Source organism: Rhinoderma darwinii, chromosome 6, assembly GCF_050947455.1.
Source record: "Rhinoderma darwinii isolate aRhiDar2 chromosome 6, aRhiDar2.hap1, whole genome shotgun sequence".
NCBI classification, from domain to species: Eukaryota; Metazoa; Chordata; class Amphibia; order Anura; family Rhinodermatidae; genus Rhinoderma; species Rhinoderma darwinii.
In genome coordinates this window covers 12,484,890-12,500,270 of record NC_134692.1, presented here as the reverse complement: position 1 = coordinate 12,500,270, position 15,381 = coordinate 12,484,890, and the positions used below count along the sequence as shown (strand labels likewise).

The following is a 15,381-nucleotide window of genomic DNA, read 5'->3' as shown; positions in this document are numbered from 1 at the left end:
ACCTATGATGACCGGTGGTATCACCTTTTACACAAGTGCATAGCTTTATAAATGTAGCGGTTTGGGTTGGTGAATTTTTGGCCAACTATTCTTCCATCTATGTACCGCTCTTATACCATCAAATACCCCTCCCCATATTTCCAACCAACCAACAGAACCACAGCAGCTGCCCACCAAATGCACCTATAAATCGCGCTAATCCAAAACCAGTATCAGGGCCCGCCACCAATCATGTGCCATCTATAATATTGGGGTCTTCTCATGTGGCAGATGGGACACCCACCGGGCCCGAGTGCAACTGCTACCTCTGCACCCCCTATAGCTACGCCCTGGCACTAGTCATAGTGAGCACCATTAGAAATGATCTTTAGACAGTACAAGACGAGTCTATATCTTCTGTCCTGCACCGGGCGCAGCTTTCAGATCATCATTTTAGGGAGATCATTGTTTATCTTTGTCATGTCCAGCCAAATCTGTCCACCCAAAAAAGTTTCTTTGCCCAAGTTTGGCTGTAACGTGAACCACTCACTACTAATTAAGGAACCAGCAGCATGAATGATTTGGAGTGTTTTTCTAAAATACCTGATAAGGCTCCCGTGCTCCATTTCTTTACTCCAGAGCATCATTCCGGTGTCTCCTTCCCCTCCCAACACATACTGTACTTGGATGAATCACCATTACCTGTTGTTGCCACTAAGGGGCGATCTGTATGCAGCTCCTATTCTGGTCATTTAGGCCCCTCTGCACACCACGTTTATGTCCTACATTTAGCCTGTACATCAGGAAAGCTCCCGGCATACACCCCAAATGTGTCTATAGGGCTCCATTAGCCCAACAGAGGACAAATGGGTGTCCTTTTGGCCCTTTTCGGGCCTATGTGTGTGACGGATGACGTCAGGAGGTTTACGTCAAACATAGTGCAATAAATGTGATGTTTAGAGACACCGTACACAGCTTTATACAGAGTGCCCCCTATTGGTATATATATTTTTTTACATATATGTGTATGGGGCTCTGTACTTTAGAAACTGAGCTTCAGAGCCTTATAAAGTATACTAGGAAAACGCTGCAATTCATCTGTGCTGCTGTTGGTTTCTTAGAAAAATAAAGTACGTGCACTGTATGTATGAAGGACTGGGCAAGAAATCTCATCCATGTTATAGACCTATCTGATTTTCTACAACAGCCTAGACAATCCGCTTATTTCACAGAAGGTTCAGATACCCGACCTGTTCTGTGTGATCAATTGGCACTATTATAACATTACATAGGGTATTATCACGGAAAAGGACTGGCAACGTGTGGCCTAAAGTGACGAGCACAAGAAATTGGCTTATAGTTCTACAGTTCACTTTCTACAACATTTCACAGCTTACATTTACATTTGGTATTCATTTAGAGTTACAGCATATCTTACACTCTATTCACACCCAAAGCTGCATTCAAAAATCTACGGCTTCTGCTTCAGATCTGTGTTTTATTCTCACTGTAGCTCTATCACAATGTCATCTGAGCTCCCACAATTCACTGCAGATACCAAAATAATTCTAAAGGCAGCTTTGAATGTGACTGGAGTCTAACATCAGACCTGTACCAGAGAAATAAACCAAAACATTTGCAGAGTTACAATTTGATGCAGATGTAAGCTGTGAAATGTTGTAAAGAAAAAACAAACAAAAAACAGCTATGATCTATAAAGCCACATGTGACCCCTTACCAGCCCTGCCCTGAATCCAAGTGCCCAGCCATATAGGTGTGCCTGCCACCTCACCATCAGCGGAAGCATCCACAGCCAGATTAAAAAAAATAGTGGGCACCACTAGGGGGAGCTCACTGCCTAAGGATTTATACAGTTCCCATTGAGGAGTCTATATGTAGTGAGCTCCCCCTAGTGGTGGCTTCAAGTCAGTATTTTTTAATGAGAGCCTATGGCTATGTGAAGGGCACCAGGGGCTTTGGAGCTCTTAGGATACAGGTAGCATCACTTTTGTAGTACACTCCATATAACTCCATATTGTGAACTCTAATGCCCAGCAATCTAAATACAGGGTCACACAGAAAAACGTATACGACCGTCTGCATCCAATCACCAAACGTTTTCTGTGCCAATCTGAATCCTGGACCTCACAACCCCACCCTCCTTTTTTTTTTCAGAAAATAAATGAAACAATTTTGTTCAAATTTATTATTTTTTGTTTGTAGTCCCAATAAAATCCTGTTTTTGGAACGTGTGTTGCTGTCATTACTCACATAAAGATTACGAGACTCTCCGGACGCCGCTGCGACATTCACTGTGATCCGTTTTGTGATTCGTCTTTTTGTGTCCATTGTGATCAAATTGTGGATTATATTCACTGATGTTCTGTGTTTATAAGATTAACATGACATTGAGGACAGGAAGACGTCTGCTGGACCCGACCCCTGACCTCTCCAAATACATAAAAAATAAGTCAATATCAAGAGATCCCGAAATCAAGATTAGGGGGAGGGGGATGCAGTAGCCATTATATTCTCTATATAGCGCTGTAGCGGATGTGGCAGGTTCAGGGACAGAAGAGCGTGGAGCGTCAGATGTGTCACCCCCAAAAATGATATAAGGGGTTTTCCATTTTTATTTTCTGAGGCTGAAAACTCATAGAGACTTAGATCACAGCCAAGAATTTGCTACAATTGTATCCAGTCTAGATAATCCTCTGTGAGCTAAACAATCGGGACTCCAGATTGATACATTTGACCTGCACTGATACATTAAAACAAACTATCATTACAGGAGAGAGATTTGTGTTGCTGGGTTTACCTCACAGAGGATGGTCTAGACTGGATACAATTGCAACAAACTCTCAGCTGTCAGAAGTATTCAGTCTGTACAGTTATTCAGCCTTTTGCGCGTGAACAAGAATGTACCCATTCACTGACCGCAAGCACAGAACTTGAAAATGATGAGGAATTGAAACACAAATTATATTAGAAAGTTGCAGAACTTTTTATTATACAAGTGTTACGTTTTATTTACAGAAAACCAGAAGAAAACCCCCCTGGAGTGAACGAGAAGCTCCAATATTTATTCAACATTTGTTTGCTAATTATAAAACCTATAAAAGAAACCAGACACCTAAAGGGGTTCTCCCACAAAACACATGTATCCCTTATACACAGGATAGGGGATACATGTGTGATTGCTGGGGGTCTCACCGCTGGGGCCCCCAGCGATAAGGAGAACAGGGGATTTCTATGGGGCTGCCGGACACACAAGCCGGACACAGACCCAAGAAGTCCCATGCTTCTCATGGAGCACTTTGGAGGACTTTCAGTCCCCCGTTCTCCTTGTCTCTGGGGGTTCCAGCGGTTGGACCCTCAGCAATCACATATGTATCCCCTATCCTGTGGATTTATTTTGGTGTGGGGTTGTCCCACAAAACACATGAAACCTGCAACATCTCTTATAGGACTGATATCAAGACAATGTATCCAAATGGATCATATAAATATCTTCATTATGGACAACTCCTAATCACAGCTCCAAAAAGACTCTTTAACCCCTTCCTGACAATTTTTATTTCTTAACTTTTTTTTTTCTTTTTGTGTATTTGCTTTTTTATTTCTTTTGAATCTCTTGTACAATAGACTTCAATACTAATGTATTGCAGTGTATTGTGTTTTTTACCAGCTCCTATTAGCCCTGTCCCTGGCAAACATCGACCCCCCCCCCCCCCCCCCCGGCAGTCTCACTGGCTCGGTTGCAGCAATAATCGTCTGTTAGGGTATGTGCACACACACTAATTACGTCCGTAATTGACGGACGTATTTCAGCCGCAAGTCCCGGACCGAACACAGTGCAGGGAGCCGGGCTCCTAGCATCATAGTTATGTACGACGCTAGGAGTCCCTGCCTCGCTGAAGGACAACTGTCCCGTACTGAAAACATGATTAAAGTACGGGACAGTTGTCCTGCAGCGAGGCAGGGACTCCTAGCATCGTACATAAGTATGATGCTAGGAGCCCGGCTCCCTGCATTGTGTTCGGTCCGGCACTTGCGGCCGAAATACGTCTGTCAATTACGGACGTAATTAGTGTGTGTGCACATACCCTTAGTGACACAATATTTATTCGTGTTTATTGATTCCCATCAAGATATTCATTGTCTGAACCCTTATGAAGTGGTTGTTGCCCCTGACCCTGCACTGTCCATCGTCCAACTTTTGTTTGTTTATTTTATCTTAAAAGTGCCTTTTTCTCAGCTGTGATTATGATTTGTGCATAATAAAGATCTATTTATTTGATCCATTTGTCTTAATATATTTTATCATCAGTCCTTTAGGCCTCATGCACATGACATGGTCCGTAAATACTGCACGGTTTGGCCGCGGGCGGACCACAGAGTGTCATCCGCATTTGCGGGCCGTGATTACATTAAAAAAGTATAGGAGCACAGTCCGTATATGGAAAAATAGGACATATCCTATTTTTTGCAGGTTATTTCTACGTCCCGGACACACAGCCATACATATATACGGGAAGGTGTCCGTGGTCGATAGAAATAAATTAATGGATCAGTATTTTATCCGCTATTACGGATCCGTAATTGTGGATAAATATTACGGTCGTCTGCATGAGGCCTTAAGGGATCTTGCAGGTTTCTATTCACTAGGCATTTTTGGATGAGGGATACATTTGTAACGGTGATAAATTTAAGGAGGTTCTCCGCTTTGGATAATTCCTTGACAATAAGCTGATCACAAAGTGTCCTCCTGCTGGGACCCCCAGCGATCAGCTGTACTCTGTGGGGAACCCTGGCAGTAAGTGTTAAGTTTCCCTGCAGCACCTCTACAGGGGAAATTAAGTATTACACAGTCTCCATTCATATCAATGTGTTGTCTGCGTAATACAGGACTGGTCCTCCAGAGAGAGAGACGCTCTATGTAACCGCTCTCCACTCCTGCCAAGAGATGAGGATCCTGAACAGAGGACCCCCCTCTATTACCCCAGTATTCCCTAATAGAGTATATGAAAATGATTTCTCTAAAGTAGACATCCCCTTGAAGACAATTTTCTAACGAGGGAGTAATGCAGTTTGATATGGGGAGGATGATTGTATACGGCCTGCGGGGACAGAATGTATGCGGCGGCGGTGCAGGGCTCCGGTTACATTACTATGCTCTGAGTGTAGGGAGGTTTTGCTGCTTTATTCAGTGTTACTCATATTAATGATGTGACAGTGACGCCGGCTCCGGCTCATTTACACCCAGGGTCTGGAGTCAGGTAAGATTAGATGGGATGACTAAACACTGACACTTAGTTGACATATGAGAAACCAAACCACCGGCCATAATTCTCGTCCTTGGAGAAGCCATGTTTCCTCCATATGTATCCATTGTATCGTGCTGGTTATAAATTGTATTCATTTACTGTCCACCGGTCAGTGCCACTGTTTTCAATGCTGGTCCTCAGAAGCCAATATAGTAGTTTATAGTAAATGTTCATATTTTATCATCGTATCGTTTTTAGGTCCAGCATTCTGTGTTGATTAATTTCTTCATATATCTTTATAGTGGACGGACTTTGTTTTTCTGATACAAAGCTCCAAATCCTCTAATTAGACATAGAGGTAAATTGTATAATTCTGTCTGCCTGCAGCCACCACTAGAGGGAGCTCACTCTGTTTATGAATTTAAAGGGATTGTCCTACCAATAAATATCATTCATTGTATAAGTTATGGAAAGTGAACAATGTTTGGTCTTTTACATGATGTTAAAAAAAAATCTAGTAAAGAGTTATGACACTTACATAGTATGGCGCCACCTGGTGTTCAAAGTTGACATGAGAGCTGGACAACATGCATGCTCAGTCACTCTCCCCACTGCCAGTTCTCTGTAAAACTCTGTTTACTGCAGAGCAGCTAATAGAAATAACTTTCCGCCCTGCTTGTCAGGGAAGCAGCAAAGCCTCTGCAGTAGCATGGCAGTATAGCTGAGGAGACTCATTCTGCACAGGAAGTAAGAAGGTACCATATATGTAAGCTGCCAGAGGGGGATGGAGACTGATTCTACTCAGAACACTTCCCTCAGCAGCACAGATTAGCAACCTCACCAAGGGGAACACATGGAAGCAAAATATTATGAAAAATATATTTTTCTTTTTTTTATGCTAGAAGCACTGAAAATTACTTTAAAGCAGTTGCCAATAGTGTTTCAGAACTTTGGTATTAAAATTATTCATGGGTTAACCCCTTTAATGTATACAATGTCTGCTCTCACGCTCCCCCTTGTGGTGGCTGCAGGCAGACAGAATTTTGTCATTTAAATACCGGAGATTTGGAGCTCTGTATCAGAAAAATGGAGCTCCAATTGCTATAAAGAATTTCCACCCTTGAACATCATCACTGGCTGAGGATCAGCATTAAAAATAAAATTCACATCATTCATTAAAGGATTTTCCTAATTTGACTTTTATGCCATGTCAATAGGACAGCTCATGGGACTTTGATTGGTGGAGGTTGCCCACTTTAATTCTCCATTGAGATGAATAGAAGTTGTGTAGAGGGCTCTCAGTCTGAAATTTCCGGTATTCCCATTGATTTGACAGGGCACGCATGACCAGATCGCCAATGAAAATAGGGACGAGGACCCTGTTTCAGCAGCCAGAGCTTTATCACGATTCATATTGATATGTCATAAAAGTTTAAACTGGGTGAATACCCTTATCATGGAAATGGAAAAACTAATATTATTATAACAATTATTTATGGGGTCGTTATTTCATATCTTATAAGATGCTAATACTCATAGATACGTATATAGACATCAGAATTCTGATTTGTCCAATGCTACAACATTTAGATGAAAAACAGCACCACTCGTTTTCATAGGCTGTGTCTGGTATTGCAGTATTCAAGTGAATGGAGCTGAGCTGCAATACCAGGCACAGCCTGAAGAGAGGAGTGGCGCTGTTTCTGGTAGAAAGAAGCCATGATTTTCTAATCTCATACAACCGCTTTAACTGTTCATAGGTAATACACGACCCACCTGTTATGTACCAAATTTATAGTACCATAGGGATCCAGAGTGCTGTACATTCTGTTCAGTAGAACGGTGGGGGGTTGGGTATTACAATCAGTATACGAGCAGTTAAACACGGCCTTCTGATTGAGGTCTAAGCCAAATAATGTCCATTGTAAATTAATATATACTGTGACCCCTGATTTTGTAATTGTAATTAAAGTGTATCTCCACTTTCTTCAAAATGTCACACTATAAATCTTCCAACAATCTTGAGTCACTTTGTAAATATTTGGCTTTACTTATTTTGTACCGATTTTGAGTTACATCGCGTTTTCTTCTCCATTACCATTCAAAGCTAAAGTAAAAATTCTGCCGGTTGCCCTGGGAAACAAATAGAAATGTATCGGCATTCCACAGGAAGTCATATGACCTAACAGTCTGACCAATCAACTGAGCTTCCACAATGCTCTGCCAACAGGAGAACAAGGATTTTTCATTTAGCTATGGGTGTGAATGGAGAAGAAAACGTAATGTCCCTTTAAATCTCATCTTCCAATATGAAATAATGACCAAATAAAACATATGTATAATTTTATAGAAATGATAAGCTTTCCATTTTTCCTGATAATTATCCTTTAGGATAGCCGTACACATAGCGGTAGCGTGCCGCACCCAAGATCCACGGTTTTGCAACAAATTGTCGCGGTTTTTCTATTTGCCTGCGCGGTTTATATTGGTTAAGCACATGGTTTTAATGTATTTCACCTGTACGAGCCACGCTGCCAAAAACCACGTTGCAAAACTGCAGCAATTCGCTATAAAACCGTGTGCGGATTTGTCGCGCAGTTCTCGGCCGCCCGGTACACTGCCGCTATGTGTACGGGCACCCTTAAAAAGGATCTGTCACTAGTTTAGTAATGCCCAATCTCCTCGCTAATCTAATAGTCGCTGTCACACTGATAATCTAGTGAAAATTGTGTCCCAAAAAGTTTATTATTTTAAAAGTTATGAGCTTTTTTCTAAATATGCAAATGAGGCTGTACTAGACAAGTGGGCGTCACCACCAGTGATTCTCCTGAGGCGGAGCCTCCTCCCAGCCTCTGACGCTGTCCTATCAGCATGAAGCTGCTTCACACCGTGTGAGAGACTGAGGCTGGAGGGAAGGGGGATCACATCAAATAGCCATATCTCCGGCTGTGGACCACCTAGAACAGCGGTTCTGGTGTCATATGAAAGAGGAGATTCTTTTCTTTCATTCTAATCTTTCATATGCCACCAGGAAACAACTGGAGGTATCACTAGTTAAAAACACAGTTAGGAATGGAAACTGTATACTATATGATCATGCTGTGTTGCTGAGTAACCTCCCACGTGGCAAGTATAGCCAAATTAGCATATTTAGAAAAATGCTCATAACTTTGCAAATAATAAAGGTTTTTGAAAAAAAAATCACACTGTAGTTATCAGCATCATAGCGGATATTAGATTAGTTAGGAGATAGGGAATTCATAAACTGGTGACAATCACAGCTGGAAATGAGGCCTGAAATCCTTGTTGCTTCATTGTCTGTACTTCTTGCTTTATTTAAAGAGCATTTCCACCTTTAGAAAAACAGTCCTTGAGTCGTCGTCTTCTTTTTCTGTTGTTAAACATTCTATTCAGCCGTTTCTTAGTTATATCTGTTTCTAGGAAAGCTGGGTAACAACCAATTTTGATGCCATTACAAACTCCATTACATACCTAGGTAGGAAAGGTGATGTATGACATATTACAAGGCAGATTTGCCATTCAGGAATCTGGGGAAGCTGGGTGAAACTCCATGTGAAAACTATGATTATAGCCCCATTGGTTGTCACCCAGCTTTCCCAGACTCCTGAATAGCCTATCTGCCTTGTTATGCCCTGGAACATGTAACAGAACCGTATTGTTTGTCACTCAGCTTTTTTAGACTTCTGAACAGTATATCTGCCAGAAATCTGGGCAAGCTGGGTGACAGCCATGTGTTAGCTGTAATTATGGCCCTATTGGTTTGTTACCCTGCTTTCCTAGACTTCTGAACAGCATATCTGCTTTTATATGGCATGGAGGAGCAGCCATATTGTTTGTCACCCGGCTTTCTTAGACTTCTGAACACCATTCCTGAATAGCGTATCTGCATTGTTATGCCGAATAAAATGTAATAGCAGCCATATTGTTAGTCACCCAGCTTTTCCAGAGTCGGATATAACTAAGAAACGGCTGAAGAGGAAAGAGTGACTTAAAGAGACTCTGTCACCACATTATAAGTGCCCTATCTCCTAGATAAGGAGATGGGCGCTATAATGTAGGTGACAGCAATGCTTTTTATTTAAAAAAAACAATCTATTTTTACCACTTTATTTGCGTTTTTAGATTTATGCTAATGAGTTGCTTAATGCCCAAGTGGGCATATTTTTACTTTAGACCAAGTGGGCGTTGTATAGGGGAGTGTATGACGCTGACCAATCAGTGACCAATCAGCCTCATGCACTCCTCTCCATTCATTTACACAGCGCATAGGGATCCTGCTAGATCCTTATGTGCTGTCTTATATTAACACATTGACAATACTGAAGTGTTTAGACAGTGAATAGACATTCCACGGGATGTCTATTCACAATCTCTGCACTTCGTTACTCTGTGGTAGTTACAGCAGAGGAAGCGTGATCTCGCGAGATTACGCGGTAAATGACAGGTTACAACGAGATCACGCTTCCTCGGCTGTAACTACCATAGAAACAGTAATGAAGTGCAGAGATTGTGAATAGACATCCTGTGGAATTTCTATTCACTGTCTAAACACTTCAGTATTGTTAATGTGTTAGTATAAGACAGCACATAAGGATCTAGCAGGATCCCTATGCGCTGTGTAAATGAATGGAGAGGAGTGCATGATGCTGATTGGTCACTGATTGGTCAGCGTCATACACTCCTCTGTACAACGCCCACTTGGTCTAAAGTAAAAATGCGCCCACTTGGGCATTAAGAAACTCATTAGCATAAATCTAAAAACGCTAATAAAGTGGTGAAAACAGATCGTTTATTTAAATAAAAAGCATTACTGTCACCTACATTATAGCGCCGATCTCCTTATGTAGGAGACAGGGCACTTATAATGTGGTGACAGAGTCTCTTTAAGGATTTCTGTCTACCGGTGATTTTCGGTGTAGATGCTCTTTACCCCAATGATTGTGCCTTGAGATTTTGTGATGTTCTTACAGTTGTATTACTTAAATCTTGAATGTGTTTCTTTCTGCTCCTCGCCCTTCACCTCTCATTGTCCTCCTCCTCCTCCGGTGGCCATTTCCCGTGTAACCTGTATCTTCCCTCTCTTTGTGTTGTCTTCTCCTTGTTGGTCATTGTGTCATGCCACATTGTGGTGTCTCGCTGTTTCGTCATTGTGTGTGTGCAACCAAAGCTTCTTCCAGCAGCGCCACGTTGGAGGTGGTGACCCCCTTGCAGGATGTGAGTGTGTGCGCTGGGGAGGCGGCTGTGTTTGAGTGTGTGGTGTTGGGACCCCAGGACCTGGACGTGGACTGGATGTTCCGGGGGAAACTGCTGCAGCCGGCTCTGCTGGATTGTAAGATGCGATTCAACGGCAAGCAGTGTCTGCTGCTCCTCAACTCCGTCCATGAAGACGACAGCGGGGTCTACACCTGCAAACTGAGCACGGCTAGAGGTAATCTTACTCCTTAACCCTTCCTTTTATGGCACTTTTCAACTCCATTATACAGTTTACATATAGAACTAATCTACATAAAAAGTTGAGTCACTGTGTGCATTACATTACTTATCCTGTACTGATCCTGAGTTATATCCTGTATTATACTCCAGAGCTGCACTCACTATTCTGATGGTGGAGTCACTGTGTACATACATTACATTACTTATCCTGTACTGATCCTGAGTTACATCCTGTATTATACTCCAGAGCTGCACTCACTATTCTGCTGGTGGAGTCACTGTGTACATACATTACATTACTTATCCTGTACTGATCCTGAGTTACATCCTGTATTATACTCCAGAGCTGCACTCACTATTCTGCTGGTGGAGTCACTGTGTACATACATTACATTACTTATCCTGTACTGATCCTGAGTTACATCCTGTATTATACTCCAGAGCGGCACTCACTATTCTGCTGGTGGAGTCACTATGTACATACATTGGAATGTAACTCAGGATCAGTACAGGATAAGTAATGTAATGTATGCGCATAGAAAGATATACTACATTTTATATAGATTATAGCAGTACATTAGCTCTAAAATAGTGTTTGAAGGTTAAGATACCCATTAAATATTTTTTGGTGACAAAATATTAAAACTGCCCACAGACGCAGGAGCGTACACAGAAATCAAAACTTTGAGAAATTATATAATTCTGGCTGCCTTGGAACTAGCACTAGAGGGAGCTAGCTGCATATGAATTTCTACAGCTTGTATTGAACGCAATAGGAGCTGCATAAATCTGTATACAATTATCTCCTCCTAGTGGCAGCTGCAGGTATTGCTATGACAGTTTACTAAACCTATGTCATTTTAACCTCTCCTTTCTCCTTGATGCTTCCTTGCCAGATGAGCTGACATGTAGCGCAGTGCTGACAGTGCACCCCTCGCTGGCTCCTCTCTTCACCAGGAATATGTCCGATCGAGATGTGATCGAGGGTCGCACAGCGCGACTGGATTGTAAGATCAGTGGCACGCCATCGCCTATGGTCACATGGATACACGATGGTGAGCGCTCATCAAACACAAGCTTAGCGCATATAACACAATACAAGTTACACCATCGGAGCTATTAACCATCGGCATCTCCGTTCTTGTTTGTTGTCGTAGCTCAATAAAGTTGTCCATTGACGTAGCGGTATGTATCAAAACTGCTTAGGGATTCATGGTTCCACTTATCTTTTATGTTTTCCATTTCAGGCCGTCCGGTGGAAGAGAACGAGAGCGTGCATATCTTGAAAGAAAGAGGATATCACACTTTATTAATCACCCAGGTGTCAAGTGAGGATGAGGGTCAATATACCGTCACTGCCCGAAACCAGCACGGGGAAGCTGAGTGCTCTGCAGAGCTCTATGTGGAGGAGCCCAGACTTGGCGCCTCATCACACATGTAAGAAAATCCACCTCATATATATAATAATACTTATAAAGAATCAGTAGCAATAGCATTGTAGAATAAAAGACTATGTTCCTACCGTTTCGTGTATAGAACTCTGATGCAGTCCTATATGTCTCCATGGTTACAGACTACAAACAAACCCTGTGTAGTCGGCTCCGGCAGCCATGTGTTACTACTCTACTCTCCCTGTTCCCTCTTCTTGATAAACTATAGACAGTAGAAGAGAAGGCAGATGGAAAGAAGTAACACCTGATTGCAGGATCAGACTACACAGGGTTTGTTCGTAGTCTGTAACCATGGAGACACGGGTTTGCAAAGGAGCTGCAAACGCAAAACTGTAGATTATTTTTCATCAAAACTATTTTAAAAGTTTCTAATTTTTTAGTTTTAAATGCTTTGAAGAATTTTAAAAAAAGATTGCAAATGTACCCTGTAAATGTAGAATTTGCCTTTGTAAGGCTGGGTTCACACACCCTATTTACGGACATAATTCGGGCGTTTTAACCTCGAATTACGTCCGAAAATACGGCTCCAAAGCGTCGGCACACATCTGCCCATTCATTTGAATAGGTGTTACGATGTTCTGCGCCGACGGTCATTTTTTTTACGCGCCGCTGTCAAAAGACGGCGCGTAAAAAATACGCCCTCGTCAAAAAAGTGCCTGTCACTTCTTGGGACGTAATTGGAGCCGTTTTCCATTGACTCCATAGAAAAACAGCTCCAATTACGTCCGTAATGGACGTTGCGAAAAACGCCTGCACATTCCATTACGTCTGAAATTCAGGAGCTGTTTTCTCCTGAAAACAGCTCCGTAATTTCAGGCGTATCGGACGTGCACGTGTGAACATACACTTACTCTTCCAAGTAGAATTTATGTGTAGAGATATAATGTACAAATAGATTAAATGGTTGCATTCTGCTTCTAATGAGTGGTATAACCTGGTTGGGAATAGCCATAGCATTGTCTTAAAGTAAAAGTCCACCCTTGTACATTATTATTGTTGTTTTTTTCTAAATACAAAAAATTTGGTGCTGACTTATATACCAGTCCTTCTCAATGAATTAGAATATCATCAAAGAATTAATTTATTTCAGTAATTCAATTCAAAAAGTGTCTCTGATATATTCTATAGATTCATTACACACGGAGGGATCTATTTCCAGCATTTTTTTTATTTTACTGTTGATGATTATGGGAACAGTTACTGAAACCCCAAAATTATGTGTCTCAGAAAATCTGAATATTATATAAGCCCAATTTTAATACCGAAATTTAGGCCTACTGAAAAGTCTGTCCAGTATCTGCCCTCAATACTTGGTCGGGGCTCCTTCTGCATGAATTACTGCAGCAATGTGGCGTGGCATTGAGGCGATCAGCCTGTGGCACTGCTGAGATGTTATCAATGCGGCGTGGCATGGAGGCGATCAGCCTGTGGCACTGCTGAGATGTTATCAATGCGGCGTGGCATGGAGGCGATCAGCCTGTGGCACTGCTGAGATGTTATCAATGCGGCCTGGCATGGGAGCGATCAGCCTGTGGAACTGCTGAGGTGTTATCAATGCGGCGTGGCATGGAGGCGATCAGCCTGAGGAACTGCTAAAGTGTTATCAATTCGGCGTGGAATGGAGGCGATCAGCCTGTGGCGCTGCTGAGGTGTTATCAATGCTGCGTGGCATGGAGGTGATCAGCCTGTGGCACTGCTGAGGTGTTCTCAATGCGGCGTGGCATGGAGGCGATCAGCCTGTGGCACTGCTGAGGTGTTATTAATGCGGCGTGGCATGGAGGCGATCAGCCTGTGGCGCTGCTGAGGTGTTATGAGTGCGGCGTGGCATGGAGGCGATCAGCCTGTGGCGCTGCTGAGGTGTTATCAATGCGGCGTGGCATGGAGGCGATCAGCCTGTGGCACTGCTGAGGTGTTATCAATACGGCGTGGCATGGAGGCGATCAGCCTGTGGCGCTGCTGAGGTGTTATCAATGCTGCGTGGCATGGGGGTGATCAGCCTGTGGCACTGCTGAGGTGCTATCAATGTGGCATTGCATGGAGGCGATCAGAATGTGGCACTGCTGAGGTGTTATCAATGCGGCGTGGCATGGAGGTGATCAGACTGTGGCACTGCTGAGGTGTTATCAATGCGGCGTGGCATGGAGGCGATCAGCCTGTGGCACTGCTGAGGTGTTATCAATGCGGCGTGGCATGGGGGTGATCAGCCTGTGGCACTGCTGAGGTGTTATCAATGCGGCGTGGCATGGGGGTGATCAGCCTGTGGCACTGCTGAGGTGTTATGGAGGCCCAGGTTGCTTTGATATTGGCCTTGAGCTCGTCTGCATTGTTGGGTCTGGGGTCTCATCTTCCTCTTGACAATACCCTATAGATTCTCTATGGGGTTTAGGTCGGGTGAGTTTTCTGGCAAATCAAGCGTAGTGATACTGAGGTTATTACGCCAGGTATTGGTACTGTTGGCAGGGTGGGCAGGTGCCAAGTCCTGCTGGAAAATGAAATCATCATCTCCATAAAGCTCGTCAGCAGAGGGAAGCATGAAGTGCCCGAAAATGTCCTGCTAGACGATGCGCTGACTCTGGACCTGATATAACACAGTGGACCAACACCAGCAGATGACACGGCCCCCAAACCATCACTGACTGCGGAAACGTCACACTGGACCACAAGACACTTGGATTGACGCCTCTCCATCCTTCCTCCAGACTCTGGGACCGAGATTTCCAAGTGAAATGCAAAATTTACTTTCATCTGAATACAGGACTTTGTATACTGAGCAGCAGTGTTGGTCCAGTGTGTTATATCAAACCCAGAAATTGGGCTTATATAATAATCTAATTTTCTGAGACACTACATTTTGGGTTTTTATTAACTGTTACCATAATTATCAACATTAAAAGAAAAAAAATGCTGGAAATAGATCCCTCTGTGTGTAATGAATCTATAGAATATATGAGAGACACTTTTTCAATTGAATTACTAAAATAAATTAACTTTTTGATGATATTCTAATTCATTGAGAAGGACTAGTATCTTTATAACGGTTGAAGCTCAGTTTTTCTGATACAGAGTTCATAATCCATTGTAGATAGAGCTCCATGTTGACATAGCGCCGCTCACTCCTTGACGTTGTGTAGCTCTAGCCTAAATGATAATAATAATGGATGCCTGCAGCCACCACAAGGGGGAGCTTTGATGCTTTTTGCGTACTGTGTTATTTAAATCAGTGTACGAAC

The 15,381-nt window shown here is 42.8% G+C and overlaps 1 protein-coding gene across 1 annotated transcript in view; it reads left to right on the top strand.

Annotated features, from left to right (window-relative positions):
• SPEG (striated muscle enriched protein kinase) overlaps window positions 1-15,381 on the top strand; it is a 151,977-nt gene that overhangs the window by 74,102 nt on the left and 62,494 nt on the right. The window contains exons 12-14 of the mRNA XM_075829143.1: window positions 10,435-10,695; window positions 11,597-11,755; window positions 11,948-12,137. Coding sequence (XP_075685258.1) covers window positions 10,435-10,695; window positions 11,597-11,755; window positions 11,948-12,137 — 610 coding nt within the window. The remainder of the gene's footprint in view (window positions 1-10,434; window positions 10,696-11,596; window positions 11,756-11,947; window positions 12,138-15,381) is intronic.